General features: G+C 43.5%; 3 protein-coding genes across 5 annotated transcripts in view; 2 read left to right on the top strand and 1 right to left on the bottom strand.

Annotated features, from left to right (window-relative positions):
- The first annotated feature begins 17 nt into the window (after positions 1 to 17).
- LOC121532870 (tumor necrosis factor ligand superfamily member 11-like) lies at positions 18 to 8,280 on the top strand. The gene is made up of 2 exons (XM_041838662.2): positions 18 to 267; positions 6,544 to 8,280. Exons 1-2 carry the CDS (start codon positions 118 to 120, stop codon positions 7,204 to 7,206), a joined length of 813 nt encoding a protein of 270 aa, XP_041694596.2. The 5' UTR covers positions 18 to 117; the 3' UTR covers positions 7,207 to 8,280.
- Positions 8,281 to 10,975: 2,695 nt separating this feature from the next.
- LOC121534231 (coiled-coil domain-containing protein 122) lies at positions 10,976 to 13,211 on the top strand. 3 transcript variants are annotated; one of them, XM_041840828.2, is made up of 5 exons: positions 10,976 to 11,064; positions 11,305 to 11,420; positions 11,505 to 11,903; positions 12,068 to 12,184; positions 12,420 to 13,211. In XM_041840828.2, exons 1-5 carry the CDS (start codon positions 11,031 to 11,033, stop codon positions 12,564 to 12,566), a joined length of 813 nt encoding a protein of 270 aa, XP_041696762.1. In that variant the 5' UTR covers positions 10,976 to 11,030; the 3' UTR covers positions 12,567 to 13,211. The 3 variants fall into 3 exon arrangements, with proteins under 3 accessions (XP_041696762.1, XP_041696761.1, XP_041696763.1); XM_041840827.2 differs by having other exon boundaries at positions 11,272 to 11,420; XM_041840829.2 differs by lacking the exon at positions 12,068 to 12,184 and having other exon boundaries at positions 11,272 to 11,420.
- A 94-nt stretch (positions 13,212 to 13,305) lies between these two features.
- Positions 13,306 to 27,741, bottom strand: part of LOC121534233 (ephrin-A2) — a 32,270-nt gene continuing 17,834 nt past the window's right edge. The window contains exons 2-4 of the mRNA XM_041840830.2: positions 15,822 to 16,114; positions 15,131 to 15,196; positions 13,306 to 14,138 (exon numbers count right to left, since the gene is read on the bottom strand). Coding sequence (XP_041696764.2) covers positions 14,005 to 14,138; positions 15,131 to 15,196; positions 15,822 to 16,114 — 493 coding nt within the window. The 3' untranslated portion in view covers positions 13,306 to 14,004. The remainder of the gene's footprint in view (positions 14,139 to 15,130; positions 15,197 to 15,821; positions 16,115 to 27,741) is intronic.

The following is a 27,741-nucleotide window of genomic DNA, read 5'->3' as shown; positions in this document are numbered from 1 at the left end:
TAATGAGAGTACGCTGAAATACTAACACATTTTAGGGAAAACATAGCCTAACATTGGGTCTGTTTTTATGAAACACAGTGGATATTTAACGTACAGTAATAAACGGATCTTTATGAAATGGAAAGCACTCTGCCAAGATTTCAGCAGCTCAGGAGAACAGAGCCAACTTCAAACAGAACTCTTATTGGTACCGTCGTTATCATGGGTTTACTTCAAGTGGTATCAAGTGTTGCTGTTGTACTTCACATGACAGGGCATCTTCAACAGGTAAGGTAATCATAATAATACAAATCATAATGCATAAATCTATTAATCTTAGATTGGATTATACCAAAAGTATCCTCTAATGTAGACAATAGAAACACATTATCATAAAATCTATGTAAGTCTATAGCACAAAGTTGTATTTAGTAAGAAAAAATGTATTGTAGTAAAGTTATAGCAATCATAACAGTTTGCATGTGCTGCAAGAAAACATTGGACAAAAAATGAATTATACACAATGATCACCACAAATACATATTGCACTAAATGTAATCCATTTCAAGTGGTTGCTCCCTCACCACAACATTTATAACACATTAAACTTCAGACAGAGGCAAAGTGTTTCATATTGTCTGGACGGTTTTACTGGCTATTGCATCTTATGGCTTACAAAGTAGTCTTATTTATTACAAGACCGCAACAAATCAAATCAAAGTCTATTGGTTTACACAGATTTGCAGATGTTATCGCAGGTGCAGTGAAATGCTTGTGTTTCTAGCTCCAACAGTGCAGTAATACCTAGCAATACAAAACAATACACACATAATCCAAAAAGTAAAAAGTAAGAAATTAAGAAATATCAGAATGAGCAATGTCAGAGTCTGTAATATAAATATACATATATACAGTGCATTCGGAAAGTATTCAGACACCTTGACCTTTTCCACATTTTGTTACGTTACAGCCTCTAAAATGGATTAAATAAAACATCTTCCTCTACACACAATACCCCATAATGACAAAGCGAAAACAGGTTTTTAGAAATTGTTGCAAATTTATAAAAAATACAAAACAGAAATATCTTATCTACATAAGTATTCAGACCCTTTGCTATGAGACTTGAAATTGAGCTGAGGTGCATCCTGTTTCCATTGATCATCATTGAGATGTTTCTACAACATGATTGGAGTCCACCTGTGGTAAATTCAATTGATTGGACATGACTTGGAAAGGCACACACCTGTCTATATAAGGCCCCACAGTTGACAGTGCATGTCAGAGCAAAAACCAAGCCATGAGGTAGAAGGAATTGTCCATACAGCTCTGAGACAGGATTGTGTCGAGGCACAGATCTGGAGAAGGGTACCAAAACGTTTCTGCAGCATTGCAGGTCCCCAAAAACACAGTGGCCTCCATCATTCTTAAATGGAAGAAGTTTGGAACCACCAAGACTCTTCCTAGAGCTGGTCGCCCGGCCAAACTGAGCAATCGGGGGAGAAGGGCATTGGTCAGGGAGGTGACCAAGAACCCGATGGTCACTGACAGAGCTCCAGAGTTCTTCTGTGGAGATGGTAGAAACCTTCCAGAAGGACAACCATCTCTGCAGCACTCCACCAATCAGGCCTTTATGGTAGAGTGGCCAGACTGAAGCCACTCCTCATAAAAAGCACATGACAGCCCACTTGGTGTTTGCCAAAAGGTCACTAAAGACTCTCAGATTCTCTGGTCTGATGAAACCAAGATTGAACTCTTTGGCCTGAATGCCAAGCATCACGTCTGGAGGAAACCTGGCACCATCCCTACGGTGAAGCATGGTGGTGGCAGCATCATGCTGTGGGGATGTTTTTCAGCGGCAGGGACTGGGAGACTAGTCAGGATCAAGGGAAAGATGAACGGAGCAAAGTACAGAGAGCTCCTTGATGAAAACCTGCTCCAGAGCGCTCAGGATCTCAGACTGGGGCGAAGGTTCACCTTCCAACAGGACAACGACCCTAAGCACACAGCCAAGACAATGCAGGAGTGGCTTCGGGACAAATCTCTGAATGTCCTTGAGTGGCCCAGCCAGAGCCCGGACTTGAACCCGATCAAACATCTTGGGAGAGACCTGAAAATAGCTGTGCAGCGACGCTCCCCATCCAACCTGACAGAGCTTGAGAGGATCTGCAGAGAAGAATGGGAGAAACTCCCCAAGTACAGATGTGCCAAGCTTGTGGCATCATACCCAAGAAGACTCAAAGGCTGTAATCGCTGCCAAATGTGCTTCAACAAAGTACTGAGTAAAGGATCTGAATACTTATGTAAATGTATTATTCCAGTTTTTAATTTTTTATAAATTAGCAAAATTTAAAAAACATCTGTTTTTGCTTTGTCATTATGGGGTATTGTGTGTAGATTGATGAGGGGAAAAAACAATGTAATAACTTTTAGAATAAGGCTGCAAACGAACAAAATGTAGAAAAAGTCAAGGGGTCTGAATACTTTCCGAATGCACTGTATATGAATAGAAAATGTGTGTACAGAGGTAGTTATATAGGATGAGCCATGACTACAATATAGTATATACTGTACATATAAAGTAGTTATAACAGTATGTAAACATTAGTAGACCCCTTTCCTGCAGTCAAATGACCTAGTGGCCTAATGGGTGGAATGTTATTAATATTTTTTATAATTTCATAATTCATAAACATTATTTCAGAAACCCGCCGAAAATCCGGTGTTTCTATGTCAAACGGTTTTGTTATATTTCAGTCTTCTGTCATGTACAGTACCAGTCGAAAGTTTGGACACACCTACTCATTCAAGGGTTTTTCTTTATTTTTACTATTTTCTACATTGTAGAATAATAGTGAAGACATCAAAACTATGAAATAACACAAATGGAATCATGTAGTAACCAAAAAAGTGTTAAACAAATCAAAATATTTTACATTTTAGATTCTTCAAAGTAACCACCCTTTGCCTTGATGACAGCTTTGCACACTCTTGGCATTCTCTCAACCAGCTTCATGAGGTAGTCACCTGGAATGCATTTCAATTAACAGGTGTGCCTTCTTAAAAGTTCATTTGTGGAATTTGTTTCCTAAATGCGTTTGACCCAATCAGTTGTGTTGTGACAAGGTAGGGGTGGTATACAGAAGATATCCCTATTTGTTAAAAGACCAAGTCCATATTATGGCAAGAACAGCTCAAATAAGCAAAGAGAAACGACAGTCCATCATTACTTTAAGACATGAAGGTCAGTCAATCCGGAACATTTCAAGAACTTTGAAAGTTTCTTCAAGTGCTCGTCGGCTTGAAAACTATTACAGACTACAAAGGGAAGCACAGCCGCGAGCTGCCCAGTGACACAAGCCTACCAGACGAGCTAAACCACTTCTATGCTCGCTTCGAGGCAAGCAACACTGAAGCATGCATGAGAGCACCAGCTGTTCCGGATGACTATGTGATCACGCTCTCCGTAGCCGATGTGAGTAAGACTTTTAAGCAGGTCAACATTCACAAGGCCGCAGGGCCAGACGGATTACCAGGACGTGTACTCCGAGCATGTGCTGACCAACTGGCAAGTGTCTTCACTGACATTTTCAACATGTCCCTGACTGAGTCTGTAATACCAACATGTTTCAAGCAGACCACCATAGTCCCCGTGCCCAAGGACTCTAAGATAACCTGCCTAAATGACTACTGACCCGTAGCACTGACGTCTGTAGCCATGAAGTGCTTTGAAAGGCTGGTCATGGCTCACATCAACAGCATTATCCCAGAAACCCTAGACCCACTCCAATTTGCATACCGCCCCAACAGATCCACAGATGATGCAATCTCTATTGCACTCCACACTGCCCTTTCCCACCTGGACAAGAGGAACACCTACGTGAGAATGCTATTCATTGACTACAGCTCAGCATTCAACACCATAGTGCCCTCTAAGCTCATCACTAAGCTAAGGATCCTGGGACTAAACACCTCCCTCTGCAACTGGATCCTGGACTTCCTGACGGGCCGCCCCCAGGTGGTAAGGGTAGGTAAAAACACATCTGCCACACTGATCCTCAACACGGGGGCCCCTCAGGGGTGCGTGCTCAGTCCCCTCCTGTACTCTCTGTTCACCCATGACTGCATGGCCAGGCACGACTCCAACACCATCATTAAGTTTGCCGACGACACAACAGTGGTAGGCCTGATCACCGACAACGATGAGACAGCCTATAGGGAGGAGGTCAGAGATCTGGCCGTGTGGTGCCAGGACAACAACCTCTCCCTCAACGTGACCAAGACAAAGGAGATGATTGTGGACTACAGGAAAAAAAAGAGGACTGAGCACGCCCCCATTCTCATCGACGGGGCTGTAGTGGAACAGGTTGAGAGCTTCAAGTTCCTTGGTGTCCACATCACCAACGAACTATCATGGTCCAAACACACCAAGACAGTCGTGAAGAGGGCACGACAAAGCCTATTCCCCCTCAGGAGACTAAAAAGATTTGGCATGGGTCCTCAAAAAATTCTACAGCTGCACCATCGAGAGCATCCTGACTGGTTGCATCACCGCCTGGTATGGCAACTGCTTGGCCTCCGACCGCAAGGCACTACAGAGGGTAGTGCGTACGGCCCAGTACATCACTGGGGCAAAGCTTCCTGCCATCCAGGACCTCTATACCAGGCGGTGTCAGAGGAAGGCCCTCAAAATTGTCAAAGACTCCAGCCACCCTAGTCATAGACTGTTCTCTCTGCTACCGCACGGCAAGCAGTACCGGAGTGCCAAGTCTAGGTCCAAAAGACTTCTCAACAGCTTCTACCCCCAAGCCATAAGACTCCTGAACAGCTAATCATGGCTACCCGGACTATTTGCACTGCCCCCCCCACCCCATCCTTTTTACGCTGCTGCTACTCTGTTAAGTATTTATGCATAGTCACTTTAACTCTACCCGCATGTACATATTACCTCAACTACCTCAACTAGCCGGTGCCCCCGCACATTGACTCTGCAACGGTACCCCCCTGTATATATAGCCTCCCTACTGTCACTTTATTTTACTTCTGCTCTTTTTTTCTCAACACTTATTTTTGTTGTTGTTTTATTTTTACTTTTTTTTGTTTAAAATAAATGCACTGTTGGTTAAGGGCTGTAAGTAAGCATTTCACTGTAATGTCTGCACCTGTTGTATTCGGCGCATGTGACCAATACAATTTGATTTGATTTGATTTGATTTGAAAAACCATCAAGCGCTATGATGAAACTGGCTCTCATGAGGACCACCACAGGAATGGAAGACCCAGAGTTCCTCTGCTGCAGAGGATAAATTCATTAGAGTTAACTGCACCTCAGATTGCAGCACAAATAAATGCTTCACAGAGTTCAAGTCACAGACACATCTCAACATCAACTGTTCAGAGGGGACTGCGTGAATCAGGCCTTCATGGTCGAATTGCTGCAAAGAAACCACTACTGAAGGACACCAATAAGAAGAAGAGACTTGCTTGGGCCAAGAAACACAAGCAGTGGACATTAGACCGGTGGAAATCTGTCCTTTGGTCTGATGAATCCAAATTTGAGATTTTTGGTTCCAACCGCCGTGTCTTTGTGAGACGCAGAGTAGGTGAACGGATGATCTCCGCATGTGTAGTTCCCACCGTGAAGCATGGAGGAGGAGGTGTGATGGTGTGGGGGTGCTATGCTGGTGACACTGTATGTGATTTATTTAGAATTCAAGGCACACTTAACCAACATGGATACCACAGCATTCTGAAGCGATACGCCATCCCATCATTTGTTTTTCAACAGGACAATGACCCAACACACCTCCAGGCTATGTAAGGGCTATTTAACCAAGAAGGAGAGTGATGGCGTGCTGCATCAGATGACCTGGCCTCCCCAATCACCTGACCTCAACCCAATTGAGATGGTTTGGGATGAGTTGGACCGCAGAGTGAAGGAAAAGCAGCCAACAAGTGCTCAGCATATGTGGGAACTCCTTCAAGACTGTTGGAAAAGCATTCCAGGTGAAGCTGGTTGAGAGATTGCCAAGAGTGTGCAAAGCTATCATCAAGGCAAAGGGTGGCTACTTTGAAGAATTTAAAATGTAAAATATATTTTGATTTGTTTAACTCTTTTTTGGTTACTACATGATTCCATTTGTGTTATTTCATCGTTCTGATGTCTTCGCCATTATTCTACAATGTAGAAAATAGTAAAAATAAAGAAAAACCCTTGAATGAGTAGGTGTGTCCAAACATTTGACTGGTACTGTATATAAAGGGTAATATTGGGATGCAAACTCAAAATGTAATACATTTCAACTCTATATCTGACATGATGTGTCTTCTTTTTTTAAGCCCATAACCATGTGTGTGAGGTGTATACTTTTGTTTCAAAGTAGATTTGTTTACGACTACCAAGAAATACTCTGTGTGACCCTGATTTAGCCTACTGCAGTAAAAGGTTAAAGTGGTCAATAACTCAATAAATGCTTCTAACAGCAGTGTATCGATGCCCAATGAGGGATTTGGGCTTCTGTGACCTCTAACCTCTCTTGCCGCTGTCTCCATTGGCAACTTCAGGTCACCCAGGCCGGACCAGCTCTAGTTGAGACTTCGGACAACCTCCAGAGAGGGGAGTCACAGAGGTGCCCAAAAACACCCAGGGAGGTCACACCATCAGCCCACCTGCCCATTCAGCCACCCAGTGGGCACATCCAGAGAGACATCCAGACCACCACCATGATCCACTGGGACCACACCCAGGGACACCTGTCCAAGATCGGGTACCATGACGGCAGGATCCTGGTCCGCGAGGGAGGCCTGTACTACATCTACGCCAAAACCTGCTTCAGGTACTACGACCAGGTAGAGGAGTCACTGTTGGAGTCTGAGTCTCATGCTCCAGGGAGAAGAGGGGTTTCAGCAGAGTCTGGCATTCACAGAGAAGATGGAGCTGGGGCTGGGGCTGGTGCTGGGGCTGGGGCCGGGGCTGGTGCCCTTCTTATACAATACGTGTTCCACGAGCGTCACAGTCACAGTGCCCCCCTCAGGCCAGCTGTGTTGATGAAAAGCGGCAGCACCAGGCGCTGGCAGAGGGGCCACTACCACATGTGTTGCCAGCAGCAGGGAGGGGCTTTCCCCCTGAGGCCCGGCGACGGTATCTACGTCAGCGTGTCCAACTCCTGGCTGCTGGACCCAGAGGCTGAGGGAAGCTACTTCGGGGCCTTCAGAATCAGCAGCTGATGACTGAGGAAGGAGACCCAGGGCACTTCATTGACTAATTAGTAACTGATATCTCTTTAATCCCATTCCCAGCTTAGGGCTGTAGATGAGGTGGAATTCATATCTGTTAGATAGCTGGACTGTCTGCATGTGGAATTTATTTTTGTATTTTTATACTGCAAAAACAAACTGAATTTGGCTCACTTTTAATTTAGTTTTATGCAGTTTTCAATATTTATGTATTTTTTGTGATCATGTCTCAGTGACTGCTCATTAAGAAGCTTTTAGATGTCTCTCGTATTCAATTCTGTGTTCAGTTTTGTGTGTGTTTATAGAACATTACAATAAAGCCGTATACAATTGGAATAATACCGGAGAGAGATTCTAAATGCTCTGTTATTATCACCAATATCGTCATGCTTCAACCCATCTTATAGGAAAACAGGGATACCATTAGACCATTACGTTTCACCCTGAGACTGTTTACCTCAGCAGATCTCTGAAAACTTGACACTCTCTCAGGCATGCGAGCGCAGGGCGCCTCGATTTTATGTGCTGTCTGTGGTTAGGAGGGAATAACTCCAGTTATATTAGTGTTGCATGCTGGGAGTGCTGTGTCATGCACATTTAGAGGCCCCCTATGCTCCTTACTCATTCTCTGATTTCACTGATCCCTTCCCCCACCCCGTCTCATGTTTCTGATTTAAAATGAAATGAGATACTCTTTTGTTGACGTCTAACATCATTACTGTGCTCAGTTTGCCTTCTTCACATGAAAACCATTTGCAAAGTGAGGCATCGATCCGTCCATGCTTGGATTAGAGCACAATTCAACACACACACACCATGTTTCCCTTGAACTATTTCTTCAGTCCTATGTCATTTCCATGTCAAAACATGCATTAACGCCACATAACCACACCATCTCAGCTCTACAGTTGCACTGTTTAGAGAGCATTAAAGTCGTCTACTGAAACAAGACTGTTTCATTTGTTTTCAGTCTGGCATATACAGTAGCTGGCACCATTCTATAGCCTTTCAGAAAATGGGCAACAATAGCACACGAATCAGCTCGGCATTCAATAAAGGTTTAAATTGTAAAACTGCTGACGCAAGCACTCAAATTACTATACTTCAAATCAGTAGAGGCTGCCGAGTGGGAGGACGGCTCATAATAATGGCTGGAACGGAGCAAATGGAATGGCATCAAACACATGGAAACCATGTTTGATGTATTTGATACCATTCCACCTATTCCGCCCCAAGCCATTACCACAATCTTGTCCTCCCCAATTAAGGTGCCACCAACCTCCTGTGCTTCAAATCCAATTTTCAAGCCTCAGTATCAGTATTAGGTTCACCTCAAAACACAGGTAGCCCAAATAACAGCAGGTGAGATGAATAATAGGGTATTCATGTAGTTGACCACCCATAGCCAACTACCCCTGTTCTAGTTCATGGTATTTAAACATAGCTACGTTCTATCTCCATCCATCCCCTCTTCATTGTCTCTCTTCCTATTTTGAGGAAGGATGGAGTGGACAAAATAATAGCAACACATACTTTTAGTCCATGTTTTGTTGTTGTGTTGACACAATGCAGACTAGGGTGAAAACAGGAACACCTGGTCAAAACCGGTTCTTTGGCACACATGTTTTAGTGCTGATGAAACTCAGAGAATGAGAGACAATGTCAGGGAACCAGACAGGAAATAGTTGTGGTTATATTGAGTCACAGATGGAGGGAGGGAGGGAGAGCACCCTGTTGAGTCATACATACAGCTTATCCTGTTGTGTCTATGGGACTGAGACTGAGACTGACTCAAACACACATGAGAAATTCAAATGCATAAAAAGTCCATAGGATGTAATGGAACAATAGCCTATATGATCATGATGTTCACTGCCACACAGCTGTTTTGTTTTCGTAATAGGTTATGGGGCACCGGCGCACACCTGCACCTATTGTGTACACTGTAAACTTGTCTCAATAAAGCCACAAGACACAGAAACCACAGCAGCTAATTACTCAGAATTTCAGCATCTGGATGCAAACATGTTAATAATAATAGCCCAGTGTTTTCCCTATACCTAAGCATTCAACCACACCTGGGGAACTGCAACAGTCATTTACATTTTAGTCATTTAGCAGACGCTCTTATCCAGAGCAACTTACAGTTAGTGAGTGCATATATTTTCATACTGGCCCCCTGTGGGAAACAAACCCACAACCCTGGCATTGCAAGCGCCATGCTCTACCAACTGAGCTACAGGGGACATCACATTCAAACAATTTGCTATTTTCAGTGTGCAAACAAACCAAAACAACAAATCAAATATTTACATCCACCAGCAGAAATGACTATCAGGTCCTGTGCTAGTAATTAAAATCTATGGCTAATGTTTCCCAAATGGTGAGGCCCAGCCTTCAGCCCAGGCAGCCCATCACAGCCAAATCCTACTGGGTCATGGCTTTATAGGCTGCATATTAAGGAAGTCTCAAGGTTTTGCTTTCCTGAGGTTGAGAATCTCATGATAAGCTGTAGATCACATTATTTATTTTTCGTAGCTGTCTATTTACCACCACAAACCAATGCTGGCACTAAGACCACACTCAATGAGCTGTATAAGGCCATAAGCAAACAGGAAAACGCTCATCCAAAGGCGCCGCTCCTAGTGGACGGGGACTTTAATGCAGGGAAACTAAAATCCGTTTTACCTCATTTCTACCAGCATGTTAAATATGCAACCAGAGGGAAAAAAAACTCTAGACCACCTTTACTCCACACACAGAGACGTACAAAGCTCTCCCACGCCCTCCATTTGGCAAATCTGACCATTATTCATACAATTTGATTTTATTTGATTTTCATGGGCCTGGGAATGAAACATTGTTTTGTTCATCTGGGTGGTCGCAATACATTTCCAGTAGGCTACACAAAAACTGAAAGCACTTGACACACACATGCACACACACTTACAGGAAGTGTGCGTGGAAGCGTAATGGGGGTGTATCAGAACTGACTTATATCCTTCCTATATTCTGGTTTTAGTAAGGAAACGAAATGAGTGACTGAGTATATATCCTGGAGGGCTGCTGTGTGCAATCAAATAGCCTACAGACACATTCTCTCCATAACTGCCGTCTTTTCATATCATAAATTAGATGTATAATGGTAATACCCACCCATGGATAGAGAGAGAGAGAGAGAGAGAGAGAGAGAGAGAGAGCAAGAGAGAGAGAATGGTCCCTACTTTATTCGCTAAACATAAAACACCACTTGTGGCTATGGCCTCACCCAGGGATCAAAGAAACATGTAAATACACATAACTGACATTTATACTGTATCATAGCACCAGAAACCGTAGTAACCAGTCCCTGTCATTTATCACATAAAAATAATGAATAGAATCAAATCCAGACATCTGACAATCCATTGTAAAATAAATAAATTAATAAGAAAACTAGGCCTACATTTCCTTTAGTTTACTTCACTGACCATTGGATTTTTAATAACAATCACTATTTATTTTCCCTACATTTTGAGTGGAAAGGGCACAAATGAACGTTTCTCCAATATCTGGAAAAATGAAGATGAGCCTCTCAATTCAATACAACTCTTTGGGTGTGTCCGAACTTGTGGTTTCTTTAATTGTTTAATTCTTAACATAAGTATATTGTTTTACTCGACAAATGTTTTAGAGGTGATGTCAGTCAATATGGGGCGCATTGTGCGAATCACAACGGGAAACCCCCATGAGCGTCAGTCAGGCCAAGAGAGCGCACGTGCTGAGCTGAGCGCGAAAATCAACTATTTTTCGCGCACAACAACAAACGTGTCAACATGGCCAACTCTGCTGAGTTGACGATGGAATATGGTAAAAAATCATATAGCAAATTCCTTATAAAATGTTGGACTACCTGTATTCTCTCGGGATGCTTTGCTAAAACAGCAGCAAAGTAGGGCTAAAGTTGTTGGGGGTCGAGCTGCTAAAGAGCTAAAGTGTCTAGGAGGCTACAACAAGCTAATGTAGGTAGCTAGCTAGTTTAGCTAATAACAAACCACCTTATGTGTCTTTCTTCAGATGTGACAGCCCCCCTTCCATTTATTGCTGCAGAGACACACGGAGGGCCTGACTTCTCACTAACTCAAGCTTTAGAAGATGTCTCTCAACAAGGATATGCCCAGATTGTGGCCCTCCAGGAGAAACAACAAGTGCTCAGCTCTCTCCAGGTGAATCTCTCCTTACCTGCTAACACACTGACCAGTAAAATGTAAAAACTCCATAAACCATTTTTTGTTTTCATCTGCTACCAGGCCATACTATCAGACATTGAGAAGAAAGGCAAAGAAGCTGAAGTGGAGTTAAAATCCAAAGTGAGGCAGATTCTCATCCTGGAGGGTGAGATGGAACACCTGCAGCGACACATGCAAGACCTGGGCTTGCGTTCCATCACCGCCTACAACGAAAACACAGAGCTCCGACTGCTGATTGAGGAAGAGGAGGACAACTCCCGCTGCATGCTGGCCGGTTACAACACCTACCGGAACAAGATGGAGGGCCACCGGGCAGCCGTCTTGCAAGCGGAGAGCCAGACGAGGGCTCACAGGGAGCTAGTGGAGAAGAGGGCTCTGGTCAGAGTGCTCACAGAGAGGAGAGAAGAGCTGAGGGCGGACCTGGAGAACCCAGAGGGGAATGCTGTGAAGCAGGCACAGGTCAGAGCAGCTGAGGAACCAGGGTAGAAGTTGACAGATTACAGTCATATGGGATTTTTTATTTTTTTTACTTTAATTTGGTCCAGTGATCCCTGTCTTATCCACTTCAACCGTTCCGCAAGTCGTTGTCGTGAATCAATAATAAAACTGCGATCTCTTGACAGAAAGAGATGGATGACCTGAGGGGGCAGATCTCAGCCCGGAGGAAGATGGTGACTGAGAGAAGAGAGCTGATCCTGAAGGAGTTTGAGAGTCACACACTGATCAAGAAGCATATCGAGGTACGGTAGTGAATCCCTATTGTCTGACGCTCAGTCACCCCATTTTTCCCTCTCATCCAACAGAAAATAACTGACTCCAGACAGTTTATGTTAGGAGATAAAGACCCACCATGTACACTATTCATAATAAGAATAACTATTTATATGGCACCTTTCATACATGCAGCTCAAAGTGCTGTATATACAAAAAGGAAAGAAATATCTCTGTTTAAAACCCAAAGTGTGTTGTTCTCAGATCCAGAACAGACGGTACGATGCCATCGTGAAGCGTCTCCACTGCCAACTGATGAAGGCCCAGTCCGGCCACAGGCAGCTGTCTGATGATATCTACCACATGGAGAGAGAGATCCAGGACCTCAAGAGACACCTTGAGGTGCCATAAGGTTCATAAAACTGTATGTTTTGTAGTATGACCTAAGGCTAGGAGTTTTCCCAGACGAAGACATACTCCATGCCCTAGTAAACAGTGTAGGTCTGTGCATAACTGTTTTGTTGCTGTTCATTTTACATTTTTTATTCTTCTCTCTCTTTGTTTTTTTCAGTGAAAGTAATGAATTGGAAAGCCATTAAACAAAAACATGTTTTTACAGAAAACTCCCTTTCCCTCCCAATTACAAATAACTTGGGTTTCCCCCTGAATTTAGAAAACAACTGTGACACTCACTGGCCAGCAGAGGGCAATGGTGTCAACCAACTAAGAAATAGCAACTATTCCTGCCTCACTGTAGAAGACAATAATCACTGTCAGTCACTTTGTAGACAAAACAATCTTTATTGGTGTGTTTTTCTCCTGTCTCTCATCATCTTGACAAAAACAACAGAACAGAACAGGAGACAAACTGATGAGATTGAGACATGAAGGAAACCTTTTATACATTAAACCATGGCAGGGATTGCCTTAGCGTAAATGCTGTACATGATAGAACCAACTACCGGCAGATAATGCACACTAAAACACGCAAAATCAGAAGAACAGAATATCATCATCTCTCTCTCTCGCTCTCTCACTCTCTCGCTCTCTCTCTCTACTCTCTCTCTCTCTCTCTCACATATGAATAATTGATGGTGCTTTTAAACGGAACAAAAATAAGATGAAACAGAGTAGAAACATGTCAGTGTTCTTGTTTGTTTGTGTGTTGTGTGTGTGTGTGTGTGTGTGTGTGTGTGATCACAGTGCTTTCTCATTATGTTCCCTTCCCGACATTAAAGAAGTCTCGGTCACCAGACACTCTCTTTCTTTCTCTCTCCTTCTCTTTGTTTATTTCTCTCTCTCACACTGCATGTTTCCCTCTCCCCCTTCTCCTCTTCTCCTCTTCCCTCTGTGGGCTGGGGGTTGCAGCAGTAAATATAAATGGTTTCTCTGTCCATCAGAAGGCTTCTTAGTGTCAGATCTGCACTTTGGAAGTCTAATTAACTGCCATTTCAAATATAACCATGACATCATCTGTAGAACCATATTCAGTTAAATGACATGTGATCATGTAAGCATAACAGAAACACCATCAGTTTAGTCAGTTCAGTCCAGATTCACAGTGGTCATGCATATGTGTGTCCAGCCAACGACCCCCACCCCCCAGCCATGTCCCTTCAGACTCCCCAGGGGGGTTAGGGTTAAGTTTAGACCAGGGGCTCTTCATCCATGAATTAACCCAGGGGCTGTAAATGCTTGTCCTGGGGACCCACAGTGGTTTTTAATCCAGGACTGAAAGAGAGTTTCTCCCTGAGCGTGTGGGGGTTTGAGGGACAGTCAGCCAGGCAGTCCTACAGGCAGTCTTCTAGCAAAGACTCTGGTCTAGGTGTTGCTCTAGGGGAAGGGGGGGTCACAGCGATGAGAGGAAGCCCAGTAGCAGTGAGGCTAGGCTGGGTATTAGGGCTGGGGCTAGCAGGGACTCTGGGACCCAGTCTGGACCTCCATCAGTCAGAAAGGGCTCTGGAGATTCAAACCCTGAACTGCCTGGAACAGACAGAGAGAATGACAGCATGACTCAACAGAGAGCGAAAACATTGAAGTCTGAACCGACAGAGAGAAAGAAAACGACAGAACGGACAGGGAGAGAGAGGACAGAAAACATCTGAAAGGAGAGATAGGACAGAATAGAACAGAGAGAAAGTGGACAGAACGATCTGAAAGCAGAGAGAAAATGGTAGAAGCATTTGAAAGTAGAGAGAAAGGAAACTAAACAACCAACTGATTGGAGAGAGAGAACAACAGAATGGAGAGAAAATGACTAAAATAGACAGAAAATAACACAGGAATAACAAGAAGAAAGTGTTGGAGTTACAGACCCAGTAAGAGAGAAAGAGAATGGGAGAAAGAGTGTAAGATGAGAAAGAGAGAGAGGAGACGAATGTCGCCAAGACCTCAGCAGGGGGTTAAAGCAACCTAATTACAGTTTAATACAGTTACACACACACACACACACACACACACCCACACTCAGTCACAGTGCTAATTGTAGAAAGTCTTTAGAAGAAGATGAGGTTTCTATTTCAGAGTCAGAAAAAAATGGTAATTACAGAGGAGAGGAATCATGTCTCTATTAGGAACTACATTTAAAGAAGAGGAGTCATGTCTCTATTAGGAACTACATTTAAAGGAGAGGAGTCATGTCTCTATTAGGAACAAAATGTAAAGGAGAGTAGTCATGTCTCTATTAGGAACTTAACTTAAAGGAGATGATTTCTGTCTGTCTTTCTACTCTCCTCTGTCTTCTCTCTCTGTGTGTGTGTGTATATGTGTGTGTATATGTGTGTGTGTGTGTGTATGTGTGTGTGTGTGTGTGTGTGTGTGTGTGTGTGTGTGTGTGTGTGTGTGTGTGTGTGTGTGTGTGTGTGTGTGTGTGTGTGTGTGTGTGTGTGTGTGTGTGTGTGTGTGTGTGTGTGTGTGTGTGTGTGTGTGTGTGTGTGTGTGTGTGTGTGTGTGTGTGTAGTTAGAGCGTGACTTACCCGGGGGTCTGACATACACCTTCAGCCTCAGACACGGCCTCCCTACATGGTTGGGATGAGGAGAAGCTGACAAGGGAGAAAGAGGGAGGGAAATAAAATGAGATGGAGAGAGTTTGTAGTTTGCTATGTCTGTTACGCCACTGTGAATGGGGTCCAGGTTAGACCTGGGTGATCCCACTACATCTGGTGTCCATGAGATTGAAAGGGAGACACACACAAACGCATACACACACACACACACACACACAGTGAGAGGATAAGAAGAGCCAAGTCTGACCTCAGAGCAACATCATAAAAATCTGCTGCTCAGAGGAAATAACCATGACCCTTCATCTGCCCTCCCTCCCACTACATTTCTCTCATTCCTCCTCTTCTCTCTCTCCTCATGGCAGTAGTAATACATATACTAGTAGTTGTACTGTAGTAGTAGGAGGAGTAAATCCTAACTTATATTGAAGTCAAAAATTGTACTTAGTCATGCATTCATGTCAAATTCGACTTAAATGGAAGTTACGATTCACCCCATAATATGTTGTTGTTGTACTGCAGTAGTAAGACATATTTCTCACATTTATAGTGGTAGTACTGTAGTAGTACAAGATATTACTCACAATTATAGTGGTAGTACTGTAGTAGTACAATATTTTATTCACATATTAGTTATATTGTAGTGGTGTGAGATATTACTCACAGATATAGTAGTATTCGTGCCCCGGCCTGAACTCAAAGCCCAGGGAGAAAGGCGTAAACAGCTGGAACTTTTCTGAGAAGCGCAGGGGTCCGTCATGACCGGTAGGACGGTTGCACTCCCAGCGTTTGAACCCCCTCATCCTGTGTTGACAGGAAGTGTACCCCTCGTGGTTGACCATGAACAGGATATAGCGTTCCATTCGACCGTGAGCCGGGGGGCCGTTGGTGTAGAATGGACAGTAGATGTCCAGGTAGTCATTTATACTGACCGCAACCCTGTAGTCATGGTGGAACCTAGACCGCAACACAACAACATGGTTAAAACACTGCCAAAACACAACCACATTGTTAAAACACTGCCACAACACAACCTCATGGTTAAAACACTGCCACAACACAACCCCATGGTTAAAACACTGCCACAACACAACCACAGCATTATCACAGGGTTAGGATGGATTTACATTACTTTCTCTTTCCAGCTTTCTGTCTCTCTCTCTCTCTCTCTCTCTCTCTCTCGCTCTCTCTCTCTCTCTCTCTCTCTCTCTCTCTCTCTCTCTCTCTCTCTCTCTCTCTCTCTCTCTCTCTCTCTCTCTCTCTCTCTCTCTCTCTCTGTCTCTCTCTCTCTCTCTGTCTCGCTCTGATTCTGTTTCTCCCTCTCTCCCACTCCTCATATCTCTCTCCAACTCCCTGTCCTCCACCATCTATATCCTCTCTCCCCTCATATCTCCCCTCTCTCCCCCATCTGTTGTCTCTCTGTAAGCATTAATCAGAGTGCTCAACCACCGTGACCAAGCAGACACACACACACACTCACACATTACACAAAGAGGCACACGCATGCGCACAACTCTACTTTCTGTTGAAAATGTATGTGGGGCTTTCTATAAATAATGAGGCCAGTGTGACATTGGGATAAACATTTCTAAATGGTTTGAAACTAAAATATAAAAGATTTTTTTGCAATTCCAGATATGTACTTAGAGGAATAAAAGTGAATATATGCAAATTGGCCCATAACTCCACAGCATAGGCCTAGGACTATACATCCTTTAAGCAGGGTTCATACAGACATTGGCTAGTCAAATTCAGGGAGTTTCAAGGACTTTTGTCATTGTCAAGGACCTCAACAATGTTATACATTTGTATAATTTATATAATTGTACATACAGGGCCTAATATAGAATCCCCCTCCCCCCAAAAAGCATGCAAAAAGTGCAAATGGAAAAAGTAGGTCATTATCACTTTAAGAATAATTAATTATTTAGGCCTTGATATTCTAATTATTATTACATTCTAAAATATGTGAGAAAAATGTGGACGTTGCCTGACTAAATAGATTGGATGCATGCATGGCGATTTTTCTGTAGCATATGTGGTCGACGCAGGTACACATAATTAAGCCATGAATAGTGGTAGAATTAATCCCACCATAGCTGGTTTTCTAATGAGAAAGTCAACAAAAACAAGGTTCCTTTTTAATGTAAGGATTTGTATGGAAAGCCAAGTCGAAGCCAACATTAGATGTTGTCGTCCTCATAACAACCGCACGTGGTTTTACAGCACCATAGTTGCGCAACACCCTTCAATTGCAGCCGCGGGACTTTTCAAGCACCACATTTACGAAATGTCTGATTTACAACTCAAGGTAGGCATATTCTAGTACTTCAATTTCTGAGCTCCAAATTCATGTTCAAGTGGGCTACTTCAAGCCCCTTGTTGTTTAAAATTACAGGTGTAACATGGAAAACAACATGTATTTGTCATGTTATTTAGTTGACAGATCATATTGTGAATAAACCCACTAGGCTATGTAATTTGTTGTCATTATATCCAGAATAATTAAGAGCGTTGGGTGTTGCGCAATAGTCTATCCTACACCATTTCTCACAGCTAGACTCCGTGTCCAATCCGAGGCCCAAACACATATTAAAATATGAACTCATTACCTTGCTGCTTTCTCTGTTAAATCTAACGAGACCCTGCTGTAAATCAACCAGACAACAACATATTATCAACGTCATGTCGCTAGTGATATCAGATCCAACGGGGATCCAGGCACAACTGTCTCCACCAGCCTAAGGAATGAGACGCCAAAGTATTCTGGACATTCATCGCAAACACCTTTTTTCCAGTACTTGGGCTGTTGTTGCATTGCATGCGCTATCAGAACAGCTGTTCATCACTTGGCAGTCATTCGAAAATTCCTTTCTGTATCAGATGGTGATGTGTGAATTTATCACAACGTAATTAAACAGCTCGACACCAAATCCGAATCCAACAAGTATTATGCATAATTATTGAAGAACCACGTTAACGACAGTATCAATTTAGGTTTTAAGTATGCAAGTAAGGTGACTCGGTTAGAAGCATTCGATTTTTCAATGGCATTTATTATTTTGGATTTGTGTGCCCATTAAAACTGTTTTCACCATGTAACAAAAGGAGACACAAAATGTTACATAGTTACACTGCATTTCTGAGATATCTATTCAAAAAACGGTCTGCTAGCTAGACCCAGGATTCTTACATGGTTCAAGTTCAATGTCTAATTTAACAGAGTAATGCTTAATATATGATATAATGACAACGTACACTGCCATAAATGTAAGGACAGAAAAGTAATGTTTTATGTAACACGATTTTGGACAAATCAGTCAAGAGACCAACCATGATAAAGGGTTAAACATAGGTTTTAAATCAACTCGTGAATTGTATTGAATATAAAGTGCATTCGGAAAGTATTCAGACCCCTTCACTTTTTCCACATTTTGTTACATTACAGCCTTATTCTAAAATATATATATATTTTTTATAATCTCATCAATCTACACACAATAGCCCATAATGTCAAAGTGAAAACAGGTTTTTAGAAATGTTTGCAAATGTATTAAAAATAAAAAACAGAAATACCTTGTTTACATACCTATTCAGACCCTTTGTTATAAGACTCGAAATTGAGCTCAGGTGCATCCTGTTTCCACTGATAATCCTTGAGATGTTTCGACAACTTGATTGGATTCCACCTGAGGTAAATTCAATTAATTGGACATGATTTGGAAAGGCACACACCTGTCTATATAAGGTCCCACAGTTGTCAGAGCATGTCAGAGCAAAAACCAAGCCATGAGGTTGAAGGAATTGTCCGTAGAGCTCCGAAACAGGATTGTGTCGAGGCCCAGATCTGGGGAAGGGTACCAAAAAATGTCTGCTGCATTGAAGGTCCCCAAAAACACAGTGGCCTCCATCATTCTTAAACAGAAGAAGTTTGGAACCACCAAGACTCTTCCTAGAGCTGGACGCCCGGCCAAACTGAGCAATCGGGGGAGAAGGGCCTTGGTCAGGGAGGTGACCAAGAACCCGATGGTCACTCTGACAGCGCTCCAGAGTTCCTCTGTGGAGATGGGAGAACCTTCCTGAAGGACAACCATCTCTACAGCACTCCACCAATCAGGCCTTTATGGTAGAGTGGCCAGACTGAAGCCACTTCTCAATAAAAGGCACATGACAGCCCGCTTGGAGTTTGCCAAAAGGCACCCAAAGGACTCTCAGACCATGAGAAACAAGATTCTCTGGTGTGATTAAACCAAGATTGAACTCTTTGGCCTGAATGCCAAGCGTCACGTCTGGAGGAAACCAGTTACCACTCATCACCAGAGCACTCAGGACCTCAGACTGGGGCGGAGGTTCACCTTCCAACAGGACAACGACCCTAAGCACACAGCCAAGACAACGCAGTTCAAGGTTCAAGTCCAGCCAGAGCCCAGACTTGAACCCGAACGAACATCTCTGGAGAGACCTGAAAATAGCTGTGCAGCAGCGCTCCCCATCCAACCTGACAGAGCTTGAGAGGATCTGCAGAGAAGAATGGGAGAAACTCCCCAAATACAGGTGTGTCAAGCTTGTAGCGTCATACCCAAGAAGACTAGAGGCTGTAATCGCTGCCAAAGGTGCTTCAACAAAATACTGAGTAAAGGGTCTGAATACTTATGTAATGTGATATTTCAGTTTTTTATTTTTTATAAATTTGCGAAAATGTATAATAACCTGTTTTTGCTTTGTCATTATGGGGTATTATTGTGTAGATTGATGAGGAAAAAGTACAATTTAATCAATTTTAGAATAAGGCTGTAACGTAAATGTGGAAAATGTGAAGGGGTCTGAATACTTTCAGATTGCACTGTAGATATACTACATGGCTACAAGTATGTGGACACCCCTTCAAATTAGTGGATTCGGCTATTTCAGCCACACCTGTTGCTGACAGGTGTATAAAATGAAGCACACAGTCATGCAATCTCCATAGACAAACATTGTCAGTAGAATGGCCCGTACTGAAGAGCTCAGTGACTTTCAACGTGGCACTGTCATAGGATGCCACCTTTCCAACAAGTCAGTTTGTAAAATGTCTGCCCTGCTAGAGCTGCCTGGGTCAACTGTAAGTGCTGTTATTGTGAAGTGGAAACGTCTAGGAGCAACAACGGCTCAGCCGCAAAGTGGTAGGCCACACAAGTTTACAGAATGGCGCCGGCGCGTAGCGCGTAAAAATCATCTGTCCCCGGTTGCAACACTCACTACCGAGTTCCAAACTGCCTCTGGAAGCAATATCAGTACAATAACTGTTCGTTGGGAGCTTCATTAAATGGTTTTCCATGGCCGAGCAGCCGCACACAAGCCTAAAATCACCATGCGCAATGCCAAGCTATGTCTGGAGTGGTGTAAAGCTCACTGCCATTGGACTCTGGAGCAGTGGAAATTCACTCTCTGGAGTGATCAATCACGCTTCACCATCTGGCAGTCCGACAGACGAATCTGGGTTTGACGGATGCCTGGAGGACGCTACCTGCCCATATGCTTAGTGCTAACTGTAAAGTTGAGTGGAGGAGGAATAATGGTCTGGGGCTGTTTCTCATGGTTCGGGCTAGGCCCCTTAGTTCCAGTGAATGGAAATCTTAACGCTACAGGATACAATGACATTCTAGACGATTCTGTGCTTCCAACTTTGTGGCAACAGTTTGGGGGAGGCCCTTTCCTGTTTCAGCTTGACAATGCCCCCGTGCACAAAGTGAGGGCCATACAGAAATGGTTTGTCAAGATCGGTGTGGATGAACTTGACTGGCCTGCACAGAACTCTGATCTCAACCCCATCGAAACACCTTTAGGATGAATTGGAACGCTGACTGCGAGCCAGGCCTAATCGCCCAACATCAATGCCCGACCTCACTAATGCTCTTCTGGCTGAATGGAAGCAAGTCCCCACAGCAATGTTCCAACATCTAGTGGAAAGCCTTCCCAGAAGAGTGGAGGCTGTTATAGCAGCAAAGGGGGGACCAACTCCATATTAATGCCCATGATTTTGGAATGAGATGTTCGACGAGCATGGCCATGTAGTGCATGACCCCCTCCCCCTTATATCTTCATGTAATGACATGAAAAAAATTGGCAGATTATTATCAATGACTTATCAACATCTGTAACAAGTTGTCCAGTATAGGAAATCCTCGCTGGTACCATAGTTTATATAAAGACGTGTGTGTTTGTGTGCTTCTTTGTGTGTGTGAAGGGTTTAGGTTGTGAGGATTTCTTCTCTAAAACAGAAATGCAGCTTTTCTCCTCCAGTGGCCAAACCTTGCCCCCCACCGATCTAGAAATAGGCATCCGCTCAGGGGGAAACACACACAGACATCAAGCGACGCCCATAGTGTAGCAGCTCTGTTCTACTCTTTCCGTTTTCAACCTTGAGAATGAAAACCAATAGTGAAATGGGAAGATGTACACACATAGCTGGCCGGTAAAACAAATGCAACACTCGAGCCACAAGGGGCATTAAAATAATAATATTTTTTATTTTGTTAATTTACCACCATTTATGTTGTTGACATTGCGGCCTATTCACAGGTGAAGATGTAAAAGTACTGATTGAGATAGTAACAGGACTGACTGAGATAGTAACAGGACTGACTGAGATAGTAGCAGGACTGATTGAGATAGTAACAGGACTGCCTGAGATAGTAGCAGGACTGATTGAGATAGTAACAGGACTGACTGAGATAGTAACAGGACTGATTGAGATAGTAACAGGACTGACTGAGATAGTAACAGGACTGACTGAGATAGTAGCAGGACTGATTGAGATAGTAACAGGACTGACTGAGATAGTAACATGACTGCCTGAGATAGTAACAGGACTGACTGAGATAGTAACAGGGCTGACTGAAATAGTAACATGACTGATAGTAACAGGACTCATTGAGATAGTAACAGGACTGATTGAGATAGGAACAGAACTGACTGAGATAGGAACAGAACTGATAGAGATAGGAACAGAACTGATAGAGATAGTAACAGGACTGACTGAGATATAACAGGGCTGATAGAGATAGTAACAGGACTGACTGAGATAGTAACAGGACTGACTGAGATGGTAACAGGACTGATAGAGATAGTAACAGGACTGACTGAGCTATACCAGGGATGATGTCACGTCTACTCCCGCTCCCCCTCTCCGGTGCTCGAGGTCGCCAGTTTACGGTTCATTACGCACACCTGCCACCATCGTTACGTGCACCAGCGCGGTATTATGAGACTAACCTGGACTCCATCACCTTCCTGATTACCTCCTCCTCTATATCTGACATTCCCTTTGGTTCCTTCCCCAGGCGTTATTGACTCTGTTCCTGTGTCTCATGTCTGTACGCTACTCGTGTTTCTTGTTTTGTTCCATGTTTCATTTATTATTAAATTCACTCCTTGTACTTGCTTCCGGACTCCCAGCGTACACGTTACAGATGATTGGATAAGTAACATGATTGATAGAGATATTGACAGCACTAATAGAGATAGTAACATGATTGATAGAGATATTGACAGCACTAATAGAGATAGTAACATGATTGATAGAGATATTGACAGCACTAATAGAGATAGCAACATGATTGATAGAGATATTGACAGCACTAATAGAGTTAGTAACATGATTGATAGAGATATTGACAGCACTAATAGAGATAGTAACACGATTGATAGAGATATTGACAGCACTAATAGTGTTAGTAACATAATTGATAGAGATATTGACAGCACAATAGAGATAGTAATATGATTAATATAGATATTGACAGCACTAATAGAGATAGTAGCTTTATCTTGGCCAGGTCGCAGTTGTAAATGAGAACTTGTTCTCAACTGGCTTACCTGGTTAAATAAAGGTGAAATAAAAAATAAAATAAAAAGATAGTAACATGATTGATAGAGATATTGACAGCACTAATAGAGTTAGTAACATGATTGATAGAGATATTGACAGCACTAATAGAGATAGTAACATGATTGATAGAGATATTGACAGCACTAATAGAGATAGTAACATGATTGATAGAGATATTGACAGCACTAATAGAGATAGTAACATGATTGATAGAGATATTGACAGCACAAATAGAGAAAGTAACATGATTGATAGAGATATTGACAGCACTAATAGAGATAGTAACATGATTGATAGAGATATTGACAGCACTAATAGAGTTAGTAACATGATTGATAGAGATATTGACAGCACTAATAGAGATAGTAACATGATTGATAGAGATATTGACAGCACTAATAGAGATAGTAATATGATTGATAGAGATATTGACAGCACTAATAGAGATAGTAACATGATTGATAGAGATATTGACAGCACTAATAGAGATAGTAACATGATTGATAGAGATATTGACAGCACTAATAGAGATAGTAATATGATTGATAGAGATATTGACAGCACTAATAGAGATAGTAACATGATTGATAGAGATATTGACAGCACTAATAGAGATAGTAACATGATTGATAGAGATATTGACAGCACTAATAGAGATAGTAACATGATTGATAGAGATATTGACAGCACTAATAGAGATAGAGATATAAAGGTAAAGAGTAAAAGAGGTCAGAGTATAAATACATATTTTTCTTGTTAACAAAGTAGAGTGTTGGGCAGAAGCGTAAGCAATATTCTGAATAATTCACACTAAACACACACACACACACGCAAACACGCACACACACACACACACACATACACATACACACACACACACACACACACACACACACACACACACACACACACACACACAGGGTAAGCTCTTGTGTGAATTATTCAGGTCAGCCAAACTGTTGCTGCTGTTGGCTATGCTGTGTAGCTGTTTCATATTTAATGGTCCTTTTGATGTGTATTAATTACCTACTGCTAGCTCTGCTGTTTCTCTTCCTTTAAACACACACACACACACACACACACACACAAAGACACACACACACACACCTCCTTAGCCTGGGGGCCTAATGGCGAGATGAAAGAGAGGAAAGAGGAGGAAGAGAGATACCCCTCAACTAACTGATGCAGGAGTAGCTAGGAGAGGCTGTGTCGTTACGAAGCGATGTGTGTGTGTTCCTCTGGCGCTCTCCTTTTAATCCTTGTATAGGGGTTGTGGTGGGAATCTGCACACCATGCTAAATCGATACACACCCTTTCGCTTTAAAGAGAGTGTGTGTCTGTGTGTGTGTGTGTGTCTGTGTCCGCCTTAGTATGCAGCTCAGACACAGACATAGCGGGGGGAATGTTTGGACTGGAGGGGGTGGGGGAGTTACGTAAAACAGACACTTAAGTGGTTTTGACCTTGGGTACAACCCACTCATACACACACACACACAGTCAGGCACACACACACACACACAGCCACACACACTCGCACACACACACACCCAGAAACACACAGTCACACACAGTCACGCACTCGCACACACAGTCACACACACACACTCGCACACCCACACACTAAACTCTATTTTAGGCACTGAGTGTGGACATGAAGGCAGTATGTGTGTTGATGTAGATTAAGGACATATTGAACTGAGGGGAACAGGGGACTCCATATCCTTTATCCCCCCCCTTTCACTCTATTATTGCCTTCCCCCCCTTTTCCTCTAGGTCTTACCATTCCCTTTCTCTTTCCATTACCCTCTCCACTTTCCCTCCATCTCCTTCTCTTCCCTCATCTCCTTCTCTTCTCTTCCCTCCATCTCCTTCTCTTCCCTCCATCTCCATCTCCGTCTCTTCCCTCCATCTCCTTCTCTTCCCTCCATCTCCTTCTCTTCCCTCCATCTCCTTCTCTTCTCTTCCCTCCATCTCCTTCTCTTCCCTCCATCTCCTTCTCCTTCTCTTCCAACCATCTCCTTCTCCTTCTCTTCCCTCCATTTCCTTCTCTTCTCTTCCCTCCAACTCCTTCTCTTCTCTTCCTTCCATCTCCTTATCTTCTCTTCCCTCATCTCCTTCTCTTCCCTCCATCTCCTTCTCTTCTCTTCCCTCCATCTCCTTCTCTTCTCTTCCTTCCATCTCCTTATCTTCTCTCCCTCATCTCATTCTCTTCCTTCCATCTCCTTCTCTTCCCTCATCTCCTTCTCTTCCTTCCTTCCATCTCCTTCTCTTCCCTCCATCTCCTTCTCTTCCCTCCATCTCGTTCTCTTCCTTCCTTCATCTCCTTCTCTTCCTTCCTTAATCTCCTTCTCTTCCTTCCTTCATCTCCTTCTCTTCCCTCCATCTTCTTCTCTTCCTTCCATCTCCTTCTCTTCCCTCCATCTCCTTCTCTTCCCCTCCATCTCCTCTTCCCTTCTCTTCCCTTCATCTCCTTCTCTTCCCTCCATCTCCTCCTCTTCCCTCCATCTCCTCCTCTTCCCCTCCATCTCCTTCTCTTCTCCTCTCTTCCCTTCATCTCCTTCTCCACCTTCCATCTCCTTCTCTTCCCTCCATCTCCATCTCCTTCTCTTCTCTTCCCTCCATCTCCTTCTCTTCCTTCCATCTCCTTCTCTTCCCTCCATCTCCTTCTCTTCTCTCCATCTCCTCCTCTTCCCTCCATCTCCTTTTCTTCCCTCCATCTCCTCCTCTTCCCTCCAACTTCTCCTCTTCCCTCCATTTCCTTCTCTTCCTCCCTTCTCCATCTTCTGTTTTCTTTTTCTTACCAGTTGTCCTTCCTCTTCTGTCTAAACAGTTCCTTCTCACCATCTCTCACTCCATCCATCCCTCAGTAAAAAGATCAGACATGCTGTTTGCTCTCTCTCTCCCTCTCACTCCCGCTCTCTCGCTCTCTCTCTCTCTCTCTCTCTCTCTCTCTCTCTCTCTCTCTCTCTCTCTCTCTCTCTCTCTCTCTCTCTCTCTCTCTCTCTCTCTCTCTCTCTCTCTCTCTCTCTCTCTCTCTCTCTCTCTCTCTCTCTCTCTCTCTCTCTCTCTCTCTCTCTCTCTCTCTCTCTCTCTCTCTCTCTCTCTCTCTCTCTCTCTCTCTCTCTGGCAGGATGACAGCTCTCACTCGTCCCAGGGCAGACCCTTATGTAAACAGCCCCATCGCACTCAGGCTGTGTGTGTGTATGTGTGTGTATAAACCCCCTCATTACCATATCAAAGCCTGTGATCGCTCCTCTCCTCCCAGTGTTAGAGTGGCATATTAATAGTTGTGTAGGTTAAACTTTCAGATAAAGCAGACTGATGAAGGTTAGTTCTCTCTGTTTGAAAGAGTTCACTTACTCGCATTTCCCTGCGGTGTGTGTGTGTGTGTGTTTGTCGATTGAAGAAAATGATACAGGACTGGGCTTTGATTGGCTGACAGATTTGATTGGCTGACAGATTTGTCTTTTGATTGGTCCTACCCCGAGGCTCTCAGATGACCTTCAGCAACTTTCTCAACTTTCTTCCCTCATCCACAACTTCTCTCCTCTCATATCCCTCTATACTCTCCTCCTTTATCCCCCTCTCCTCTCCTCTACTAGTTTCGTACGGTACTACGCCTCCCGGGTATGAGAGGGTTGGGGAAGCTTATTTAAGTAAATTGACTAAAAGTATGTAACTGCTCCAGTGATTTTGATGAAATTGAATAATTTAATCTCACAGTAGATGCTTCACATTTGTCTGACCGACTAACTAACTAACTAACTAACTAACTAACTAACTGATTAACCAACTGACATAAATATAACAGTTTTCCCCTCATTCCTGCCCCACCCCTCTCTCTCCCTCCCTCCATCCCTCTCTCCACCCACCCATCCTTCTGTGTGTCTACTGTAGTAGGCAGACTTAATCACTCAAAGCTGGAAAACACTTAGAGGCTCTTCACTAAATCCATATCGAACACACTCACTCTCTCTCTCACACACACACACACACACACACACACACACACACACACACACACACACACACACACACACTCTCACACACACACACACACACATACGGTGTCACTAAATCCAAATCAAAATGAGGTAATATCTGCGGGCAGTTTGCCACATCTTAGATCAATAATAAGATTTCTGTTTTATTAATAACTCCGAACACTGACATGCCCCATAAGCACTTTACCAGAAAACAATCAACCATAACCCCCTTCTGCCCCCAACCGTTTACCAGACAACCACCAACCCAACCCTTTACCAGACAACCACCAACCCAACCATTTACCAGACAACCACCACCCCAACCCTTTACCAGACAACCACCAACCCTTTACCAGACAACCACCACCCCGTTACCAGACAACCACCAACCCAACCCTTTACCAGACAACCACCAACCCAACCATTTACCAGACAACCACCACCCCAACCCTTTACCAGACAACCACCAACCCTTTACCAGACAACCACCACCCCATTACCAGACAACCACCAACCCTTTACCAGACAACCACCACCCCAACCCTTTACCAGACAACCACCATGTCATGGGGTGCTGAAGGTGGGTGTGGTGCAGGAATCAAGCGCAGGACGCAGAAGCTAAGTCCAAAAGACTTTAGTGAATATTCACGTAGTACACAAGAACAATAAGCCCGGAGGCGAAATAAAGGCGCACACAGGCGTCAAACAAAAGGCGCACTAACATGTGC

Source organism: Coregonus clupeaformis, chromosome 22 (assembly GCF_020615455.1).
Source record: "Coregonus clupeaformis isolate EN_2021a chromosome 22, ASM2061545v1, whole genome shotgun sequence".
Lineage (NCBI taxonomy): Eukaryota > Metazoa > Chordata > Actinopteri > Salmoniformes > Salmonidae > Coregonus > Coregonus clupeaformis.
This window is presented reverse-complemented; position numbering and strand designations above follow the sequence as displayed.

Excerpts from the sequence above, each read along its gene's own strand:
- LOC121532870 (XM_041838662.2), top strand. The coding sequence starts at position 118 with ATGGAAAGCACTCTGCCAAGATTTCAGCAGCTCAGGAGAACAGAGCCA. Across the intron at positions 268-6,543 it reads TGACAGGGCATCTTCAACAG|GTCACCCAGGCCGGACCAGC; the intron begins GTAAGGTAATCA and ends TGGCAACTTCAG.
- LOC121534231 (XM_041840827.2), top strand. The coding sequence starts at position 11,031 with ATGGCCAACTCTGCTGAGTTGACGATGGAATATG. Across the intron at positions 11,065-11,271 it reads TGAGTTGACGATGGAATATG|ATGTGACAGCCCCCCTTCCA; the intron begins GTAAAAAATCAT and ends GTCTTTCTTCAG. Across the intron at positions 12,185-12,419 it reads TGATCAAGAAGCATATCGAG|ATCCAGAACAGACGGTACGA; the intron begins GTACGGTAGTGA and ends TGTTGTTCTCAG.